The 10738-nt window shown below is 42.3% G+C and overlaps 1 protein-coding gene across 1 annotated transcript; it reads right to left on the bottom strand.

Annotated features, from left to right (window-relative positions):
* Positions 1-3166: 3166 nt before the first annotated feature.
* HOXB2 (homeobox B2) lies at positions 3167-6888 on the bottom strand. Its single transcript, XM_053258858.1, has 2 exons — positions 6363-6888; positions 3167-4563 (listed from the first exon to the last, which is right to left on the bottom strand). The coding sequence occupies exons 1-2, from the start codon at positions 6742-6744 to the stop codon at positions 3884-3886; spliced, it is 1062 nt and encodes a 353-aa protein (XP_053114833.1). The 5' UTR covers positions 6745-6888; the 3' UTR covers positions 3167-3883.
* Between the last annotated feature and the right edge of the window lie 3850 nt (positions 6889-10738).

Here is a 10738-nt window from a genome sequence, read left to right as displayed (position 1 = left end):
GCCCATATTTTTAACGGTGCCAGTGAGGCAGTGTGGTACATGTTGGGCATCAAAAATGTTTTGGTCAGGCCTGGCTACAGGAGTGCAGGAGCTCTTCTCTTCATTGGACCGGAATTTCTGGTTGCAGCCTAGGCACTTACGTGAGCAGGGTTGACTCTAGATTTGGGGGGACCAAAGGTGAGAATAGTTTGCAGCCCCCTCTATGATGAATCAATATTGTTCTGGCCCAACCAGCATCAGAAGGGGCTCTGTTGGTCTGGTGTAGAGTGGGGGCATGGGCATAGCAAGGTTAGAGTGGGGCCAGATACAAGATTTTAAAATGGTCCCCTTCCTCACTGAAGCTCAGCTCATGAAGTAAAGAAAGCTTAAATGAGGCTGAATAGTGGTAACAAAAAGCATAGTGATAGATAGATAGATAGATAGATAGATAGAGATACACACACACACACACATACAGATATATATATATACACACACAAACAAACACACACACACATATATCTCGTACGTGCCACAATAGAGCATCATCCTAAAGTATTTGTTAAAAGGTTTTGTAAACTGTGGACAATGCAAGTCATTTAATGGTACTAGAGAAAGACATGCTCTTCTGGTAGCTCCAGGTCTGAACACTCACATCAATTTCGGAGGATGAATACAACTGAAGGAAGCCGGGGTGGGTGCGCGGCTGAGGGAGTCAGTCATGTGACTTGCCTCTGGGCCCGCCTCAAAGGCAGTGGGCCCCCAGACAACTGTCTCCCCTTGCCCTATTATAGTTATGCCCCTGAGTGGGGGCCCAGTAAACCACCCCGCTACCCCAGCCTCTCTTTCAGACAGGCCTGTACGTGAGTTTTGGTTTTGGTTTTCCCCCCCCACAACATTGTCTTGTGTGCAATGAAAGAAATCTGAAAACCTGTTTCTACAGATCAGATCACCCTATGCTGGATCAGAATCAAATGTGTAAAGATGTTATCAATAAAATGTAAGCAGTCTCAGAAATTAGCAGCAGGAATACTTGGGTGTGTGTGTTATGGTTGTTCCCATATGATGCTAAACATACACACACACACATACACACACTCACACCCACACACAGATAATAGGGTGTCTGCTTGTCTACTTGCAGAACATATTTCAGTTTGTTCAGGAAAAACATGAATAATATTTTATTTTATGTGCTTTCTTCCCTGTATTGGACTTCAGAAGTAGAATTCCCTGATCATATTTGTCTGGAAAAATGAGGGCGAGAGGGTATGTTTTGAAAGAAAATGGACCCTGTTTTCATTTTATTCTCACCAGTTTATACACATAAAAAGCAGCTTGTAGTTTCTCCTTCCATAATGTGGTTCCTATTATCCAATCCTTCTTAGAAAGGATTTTTTTTTTTTAATGTAGGAAAAGAAATGGATGTTTATTTGCAGAGAAGGGGAAACGTGTGTTGGTAATACTTAAAATGGCTTTAATGAAACAATCCTTAGATGTAGAGTCCATAAGCATAATGGTTTAATCTTGCTGAATAAAATATTATGAAATTGAGGTGGAACATCTCAGAACCTCCATGTTTATTCGGAATCACAGCCAACATTCCATCCGCCTACGATCATTCTGCCGTCTGCCGCCCATCGCAAGAAATAATAGAACAATTTCTTCCATCTATAATGGCTGCCTAGTTCGCACCTCTCCCCCACCTCTTCGACTTGTGTAGCCTTCAATTTCTGCGCCATTTTGAGCTTCTACTCCCCCCACCCCCATCTCCTCTCCTCCTCCTCCAAGATCTCAGTGTGTTACTTTGGCCCACAAATGCGATTTGAATGCGTCCCAAAATTCTGCCAAGTTAGGGGAAACACCAGTGACTTAGCAAAGACGTAATATGATTTATTTCTCTCTCTCTCTCTCTCTCTCTCTGTGTACATTGTATGTGTTACACCACCAGTGATTTCTCCTCTGACCGCTGTTCATTCATAACCCAGCAACCTCTCTCGCTATCCTTCGGCCCCAAACCAACCACCCACTTTGGATATCACTCTTTCGGGTTTGATGTTTAAAATTAGATGTTGGAATCAAAAAATCTCAAAAGTGGGCGCTGGGAAAGACATAATCAGAATTGTTCATTGCGGATTCCTATTTCACCTCACCCTACAAGGAAAGAAAGAAAGAAAGAAAGAAAGAAAGAAAGAAAGAAAGAAAGAAAGAAAGAAAGAACCTTTCCCATCGAAAACCTCGAGACTTTTATTTCGTCTTTTTGGTAACTAGACATGTTGGATTGAAGGTCCTGCTGCATGAACCATTCAGTTCTTTTCCTCCCTCTTTTACGTGTGTGTCATAATTTGGAACACTGTTTCTCCAGATCGTTGAAAATGTAGGAAGCTGACTCTCGCTTCCTCTTTCCAGCTGTCCCGTAATAACTTTTATAACAAGAAATAATTTCTAAAAGCTGTACTGCGGCCACTTAGGATGATTTGCCTTCTGTTTCTTTCTCTCTTTCTTTTGTATTTATAATTATTCTGAGCCACTGTGGATGCATGCTTTAGATAAGTTGCATTTTTTTCTTTTCCACGAAAAAAGAAAAAGAATTAATTTCGCAATTTTTAGGGGTGGGGGGACTAGGAAGTCGGGCATCGCTACTGTAATAACAACTTTCCGCTTACATGTTTCCGTTTCTCACTCTCTGTTCCCTTGCGAGTTTGTAGTAGATTCCTGTCTGTGCTATTAAGATACAGTATAAATGAGAGCGCTGCGCTCAATGTTTGTCCCTTCCAAGAAAAAAAAAAAAGAGATTTAAAAAACACTTCGGACAAAACGTTTCTAACATTAAAAAAAAGTTAAATAAATTCAATTTTTCAAACTGTAAATGACCTTTGATTGTAAAGGATCTCTACTGCATTATAAATTCATACAATGCATAATCTATATCTTTCAGTTTTTAAAATAGAAAAGAAAAAGATTAAGCGTGGCCTCGTTTGGAAAGCCTTTTACATCTTTATTCCTATTACTCAACGGCCACTGTCCTTTCTTTCTCCTCCTATCCCTCCCATTAAAAACAGTTAATAGGAATTAAAGTAGGAATGACATATCAGTGCATATTAAAGGGAAGAATATTAAAACAGATGTTTGCCTTTTAAAAAAAAAGATAGAGAGAGATATATACATATACAACAGGAAAACAGCATTTTAAGACTATAAAGTCATTTATTTAACCTATGAAAATAATGTACAATAAATAATTTGCATTTTACTATTAAAGCATTTCAATAAATAATCTACCTCTAAAACATAAAAGGAAAAGGCAAAACCTTCGGCTTTCTTTTTAAAATTTCTTCTTTCTATCTTGCTTTTAAATTAAGAAATCTAAACGTCTTGTTTTGCTTCCTGAGAAATTCACTTTTAAGAAACTGACAAACATTTTCTTCCCGTGTGGAGAATTTCTAATAATGGTCAGTAGGGAATAGGCGGGGGAGGGGAATGGAATGGAATCTTAGCTCTGAAGATATTTAAAAGGCCAGAGTGTATATTTTCTTAAACAAATAAACGAATATCTTCTTGCCCATATTTTGTTTCTTGCTCCCTAGCACCAGTTTTGGTCCCATTCTTCGATTTTTGAAATATTTAAAAGATATAAAATACCTGAAGTTAGCCAAAACATATGGTGCTTCTTCTTTTTTTTTAAAGTGACAAACATTTTAACGGAGGGGTCCATTGAACACACACACACACATCTTTCCAAGGAAATGTGTTTTCAATGGGGTGCCGAGCAGAACTGGGGAGGGGTCGATGAGGGGTGGGGGCAGCCTTAAATGGCCGGCGGAGCTAGCTGTTGGTGTGTATGCCTGTGTGTGCGTTTATAGGGGCACATAACCCAAGGCAGATCAGAAAAGTCGCTGGGTGTTTACTGGAAATTCAAATGTGGCAGATCGAGAGTACAAAGTGTGCTTGTAAAAAAGTCCAAGTCTTCTACCGAGAAATTGACTGGGCTATCTAAGAACCCCTGCAGGTTCGGAGAAAGCCCCTCTGAGGTCTGTGGGCAGGAATCCACCGAGAAGATATTGAGATCTGGTGGCAACAAAGGAGACTTCTGGCTTTCTAGGAAGGCATTGTCCGAAGAGGAAGAGGAAGAGGAGGAAGAGCGGGCGCCAGCTGGCCCGTTTGGCTCTGCGTGAGCGGCTCTCTCTTCTGTGGGTGTCAGGTAACCAGCAGGGACCCTCGACGGCTCTCTGCCGCTGGCTGGGAAATGACAAGGGAGCTCCAGGAGGTCCCCAAACGGAGAGCTGCCCCCCTCCTCTTCCACCACCTCTTCCTTGCCTGGGTCCAAGCTGGTGTAGCCAGGGTCGCCCTCGGGCGTGTCCTTGTGCTGCGTCTGCCGCTTATGCTTCATCCTTCGGTTCTGGAACCAGACCTTCACTTGCCTTTCGGTCAGGTCCAGCAAAGCAGCGATTTCCACCCGACGGGGTCTGCAGAGGTATTTGTTGAAGTGGAACTCTTTCTCCAGCTCCAGCAGTTGCGTGTTGGTGTAAGCCGTCCTCAGGCGCCGAGAGCCGCTCCCGCTGCTGTCTAAGAAGCCCTGAAGGTCTTTAGGGAGAGAGTAAATACAATGCAAATTAGATAAAATGAAATGAAATGAAAGTAGGCTAGGTAAAGGACCTGTTTCCCGGTGGATTGTGCCCATGTTATTTTTTAATTGGGCGGGGGGCGGAGAGGAAAGCCTCCTTAAGTTGTCTAGAACAATTTGCTGAGAGAGATTCCTGCCTGCAACCTTGGAGAAGCTGCTGCCAGTCTGTGAAGACAATACTGAGCTAGATAGACCAATGGTCTGACTCAGTAGATGGCAGTTTCCTATGTTCCTATGTTCCAATTTCAGAATTTAGTGTCTTTTTTGTGCACGGGAGAAGGGTCTTGCGGGGGACCCCCCAGACGCGCGCACATGCACACACACAAATCCGTGAAACACGGACTGACTTAAGCTCTTACAAACAAATGGAACGTGAGGGAGCCCAACGCAGCTAGCCCTTGTTGTGTAGTGGGTGTGTGTGTATTTTTGGAGGAGGGCTCGATGGTAGGGAAGAGCTTCTCGCACCCTCGCTCTGGAACGGAGAAATCACCATTCACGCCACGTTTCTACTTCACGCATCCCAGCCTCTTGTCATCGATTTCAAGAGAAGACGCTACTTTTCTTGCTTGCCCTTTCCTACACTACCTCAGGTACCACGAGGGGTGGTGGTGAGGAAAGGATACCAATATCATCCTCGAGAAGGGGAAACTGCATAAATAAATGGCAAAGCTGCATTGACCGAAAGAAGAAAAATAAAAGAGAATATGGAGAGAGTAGCGCGCAGGCGCGCTCCAGAGACAAGGGATACTCCTTTGGCATATCTATCTATCTATCTATCTATCTATCTATCTATCTATCTATCTATCTATCTATCTATCTATCTATCTATCTAAAGCACCGCCTGGAAAATAGGGAATCTTGGGAGGCACCCCATTTCCCCACCCCACCCGCCTTCCTGGGTCCTCCGGTCCCTTGGAGGACGTCCATCGGTGGGTAGTACAAATCCTGCACCTTTGATGAGTATGTCTGGGGGCAGGGCACTGAGCAAAAGGGAAGGAACCCCTTTCTCCTCTGGCTTGGTGACTTGGGTGATCCCATGGGCTTAATTTAGTTGTGGGACAGAGGGGAGTGAATTTCGAAATGGAAGCATCTTGCATCCGAAAAATGGATGGACAGGATGCCGTGTGAATGGTTGGGAGAACTGGGGGAGGGGTAAAGGGCTCTCCTTTTCTCCGCTACCTTCTTTCCACCCATCTCTCTCCTGTTTTTGAAATAAAAGCAGCTCACAAAAAACGCCCCCACCCCCAGTAGTCGAATTATTGTCTGTTGCATCTTTTGTTCAGGTTTTACATAAGACATCAGGGTTTTTTTTACATAAGAGTAAATAACCAGAGCCTAAACAACCACAAGGCAACGGGGCGAAGAAAACGATTTAGCAACCATGAGGCCAAAAATGAATATGATAAAAAGGATGGGTGTTGGTTTTTTTACGCCTATCAGAGTTTTAAGCTTTGACTGGAGTGAGTGGGGGGGGGGAGAAACAAAGAAAGAAAGAAAGAAAGAAAGAAAGAAAGAAAGAAAGAAAGAAAGAAAGAAAGAAAGAAAGAAAGAAAGCCTATAATTCCAATATGGGTTTGTTTTTGTTTTTTTGCTTTGAATAAGGTTCGAATCAGTCAGACAATCATGATGGTGTGTTTTGAGCGAGTGCCTTTTAAATAACTGGATGTCTGTTCTGTCCACGAAAGCTCGCCAATAGCACCCTAGACATACACGCCTTTCCCCCCTTCACCCCAGCCTTTCCCCTTGATTGCAAACAGACCTGCAGGAGAACCAGCGGCAGATCCAGGCACTGAGGAGGAAGAGGACGATGGAGAAGAAGATGCAGGGACCTGGCTGGCTTTCTTAAAGGATTTCTTCTCCTTCATCCAGGGGAATTCTCCAGCCAAGGAAGGAGGCTGGGGCGTGGGTTTCTGGGCCTGCCCATGTCGTGCTCTCTTTTGGTTCCTTGGCGTAGGCTGGCTGCTGGAAGAAGGCTCCAAGCTGAGGAGGGTTTGTTCCAAAGGAGGAGGAATTAACGTCGGTGGTTCCTTGATTGATGAAGTTTGAAATGTCTCCAGGACAGCGGGAAGGGACGTCAGACACTCCGCTAGCGACGGCTGGCTGTTTATGAAGCCTATCTCCCTCTCAAATTCAAAATTCATGGCTTTTTCCAGGGGCCCAGTGCAAAAGGGAGGGGGAAGGGGGAAATTGCGGGTGGGTGGGTGGGAGGGAGGGAAAGAGACAGGGGAAGGAACGATGGATCTTTAAGGCCCTTCCAATATATTATATCGCTTTAGTATTAATATTATTTGTAGCCTCCTCCCCCTCCTTCCCCCTTTTATATATAAATAAAAATCTTATATTGCTGATAATACAGGCGTATGGGGACCTTGCTCTATTAAACTGACGAGCAGGGATAAATTGCAGCCAATTCCTGGTCACGTGACCTACCTCGCCCAATGGCAGGGCCGGCCTGGTGGAAAACAGAAAGTATGTTTTCCTTTAGTGGCTAATAATAATAATAACAACAACAACAATAACAGCAGCAGTAGCAACACCCCTAGTTTTTGGAGTATACAAATGAATTGGGGTTTTCTTTTGGATACAAATGCTGTCCAAAGGATGATGCTACAGAAGGAAGAGTTGAAAGAAGAGAGAGGTTGGGATAGTGCTTAAAATCTGTCTTCTTAACTATTTCCTGACCACTGGGACAGAGATGTTGACCTTAACCAAATCTAGGAGGGAAGAAGGAATTAGGAAAGAAGGTACCCATCCTCTTCTCACCCAAAGGATGAACAAGAAATCGCCCAAGAAGAATCAGGAAACTTGTAATGTATAACTAGGCATACTGAAACCTAATGAAAGAAAACGTGGAAATATCAGACTTGAATTTATTTGGATGTGCCATTTGAAAACATTATAAGCAGAAAAATCCAGGTCAGTACAAAACTTTGTTCAAAAGAACTCCTGGTAGGAGTTGTCATCTTCCCGACCCTCTGAGTTCAGATGGAACTTTTAAAGTTGGAGGGGGGAAACAGTTTGTATTACTGATTTGGTAGAAAAGGCCCCTTCCTCCTCCAGGCAAAGATTGGCAAAAGGGCTTTCTTCAACAGTAGAAAAAAAATTGCAGTTACATACATCCCCCCACCCCCGCACTTCCAAATATATCTATCTTAGATCAATCAACTCAACTTTATGGGTTTATTTTACAAAACAAGTTCATAATCTATATCCAAAAATATTTCCAGAAAGGTTTTGGGTGTTGTGTGTGTGTGTTTGCAGTTTTCCACACAAATTGAGAGAGTAGAAAGCGAGGGGTGGGGGAGAGAGAAAGAGAAGCGATCAATCTTTTCTCACCAAAGACTTCTGACAGCCCCGGCTTTGCTAACATCCTAAAGAATTTGGGTGCTCATCAGCATTCCTAAGAGAAGATACATTTCAAGTTTTGGATTTGACTGGTAAAGGTAAAAATAAGGTAATGTGTAGGCTGTACGGGGGTGATATCTATAAAATGAATCAAAAGGCAATTATAAAAAGTTAGGATGTTTATTTGGCTTTGTTTATATATGCTCCATTTATTCCCCCCCCCAGCACCACCACCACCAGAAGTAGAAAGTAGGCTGGGAAACTGCAGTAAAGCTAAGGAACTTTTGTCAACTCAAACAGCCGTGTGGGTGGCATTAAAAAGAACTCCTACATCTGGAGGCAATGGGAGTCTCCAGTGCGGGCAAGAAACAGTTCCCAAAGTCCTTGAATGCAAATCCAGGATGGGCTCTGGAAAACTAACAAATATGTTAGGAGTAGTAAAATAGGTAGTCAAAAGGCCATGTCTGGGTGTGATTTGGGGTGATACACCAACATTAATAGTAGGATAAAACCATTTAGGCAGTCATATAGGGCAGCCAACGTTAAACAGTATTGTTTAAACAGTATTGTTTGATTTGGATGGGGAGATATAAGCACAAATCTCTCCCCTTAAATCTGATGGGACTTAAAATGCAATGGATGTAGTTGGGTTCTTGCTTATTTACCTCTATTTCACTTTCAGCTCCTTTGCATCTAGATTGTTTTTAATGTGTGCAGAGCAGAGTCAGGTCCATCCTGCAGCAGCAGCAGCAGCAGCAGCTGCTGCTGCTGCTGCTGCTGCTCCTCCTCCTCCTCCTCCTCCTACTACTACTACACAGTTCTGTTTAGGACAGGAGTGTATACATCCTCTGTAGGATAGGACTCTTTAAACTTTGTAGAGAACCCCTAAGAATATGATGAGGATGAGATTTCAGTATTGCTGAAATACACATTAATGCGCCTTAGTTGTGGCACTGGTGCTTGGTTTAAATCTGCGCAAACTCATAAAAGATTCTATTTCTACTTTAGAGGATTTGCTGTCCCAAACATGGAGTAAAAATGCTGTGAAACAAAGGCAAAGGAATGCCACCACCTACATTAGCTGACAAGAAGATCGGGGAGTGCTGAAAGAATATGGGGGAAAGTGGGACAGGTTGTTTGAAAAGCAATTATTTTTGAATGCTTGAGTTAGGCATGCACAAAACCCACTGATGGAATTCCATTTTCAGTTCCATTTTCCAGTCCAAGATCACAGGAAATCCATCTGCCCAATCAAACTTCAACTCCATTTGCCCTGTGAAACCTTCAATGCTGTCAATTGCTTACAAGGCCTCAGATCCATTTGTCCATAGGTATTTCATCTACAGTGACACTGCATTATGGGTTTTGTAGTCTTAAGACTGTATCCAAACCTAATTTGGCTATAAGCATAAAGATGATCTGCTGCCACATGGTTAAAATATCATAAGTACAGAGGATATGGTCCTTGCATGTGTGCATTTTGCTAATGAGGATGGAGATGGTTTTGTGTGAAGTGGCTTATCATGAGGATTTGTTTTTTAAAAGTACAAATATTGCAAGAATACCAATGACTTGGTTTGCAAAGGCTGAAATATGAGAATATACATACTAAATACAAATACAGACTTGTAAAGCACATTCAACGAAAAATATGACAAATTTTGGAATGGCTGCAAGGATTTTTGGATGGGGATAAAACATTAAACCTGATCCCTCCCCATTTCAATAGCAAGTCGTTTAAGAGCCAATTAAGTATCAATGTGGATACTGTTGTATTATTTTCCAATGGAACAGATTCTGTCTGTGCAATTTGTTGGAAATATTGTGTGTGTGTGTGTGTGTGTGTGTGTGAGAGAGAGAGAGAGAGAGAGAGAGAGAGAGAGAGAGAGAGAGAGAGAGAGAGAGAGATCCTCTGCATGTGTGTATATAATGCAAAGGGGGTCTTTCACTCTGTGGATGTATTGCTGAAGTGTGAACTTTCCTGTGCATTCTAGAAGAAGAGGCCTCTTTGCACCCGGTGACAAGTTAATCCTCACTTAAACTGGATTTATTGCATATTTAAAGAGCAATTTGCAACCATTGGGGGTGGGACCCATAGACAGATATTCCTTATTTGATGCATCCTCTAGCCAAATATACCTAGATAATATTAGATTTTCCCTGCCAAAAGACACAAAATAATTTAAAAGGTAAGTTCTCTTGCATCAGATCATAAGTGTGTGGTTTTTAAAACCAAATCAAATTGATTTTAGTGTAATTTCCTTAATTGCTGATGATGGGAGCAATACTACTACAAGGCAAAGAGGAGTACGATTTCTCCTTAATGTTTCTACCCATGGTGTGCAATACAATGAACCTTTTTACTGGCATTGCATTCACTTCTTTTAAAACTCTTTCAGGAAACCCTTGAATACAGGTCTGAATAACATGATGACCAATATTTTAGCTAAGTCATATCATCCATAAAATCGCATTCAGGGAAATGGTGGGGGGAGGGGCCTTACATTCCTGGCTATTGTTGTTTGATCAGATCCCAATCAAAGTTTCCACGCTCTTATGCTTTTAAATTATAGCATCACAGAATATTAAATTACTTCTTGCATGGATGAGCATAACCCAGCTACAGTCATGGACGCAGGGGAAAGGGTGCTTCAGGGTTGCTGTTGTTTTAATTGTTATTTATGATTGCATAAAGACTAGAACTATCCATGGAACTTAATATACTGAGAAAACAAGAAAAATCAAATATAAAACAAAATTAACATATTTGTCCTTGCAAAGCCCTCTGGC

Source organism: Hemicordylus capensis, chromosome 6, assembly GCF_027244095.1.
Source record: "Hemicordylus capensis ecotype Gifberg chromosome 6, rHemCap1.1.pri, whole genome shotgun sequence".
Classification (NCBI taxonomy): Eukaryota; Metazoa; Chordata; class Lepidosauria; order Squamata; family Cordylidae; genus Hemicordylus; species Hemicordylus capensis.
This window is presented reverse-complemented; position numbering and strand designations above follow the sequence as displayed.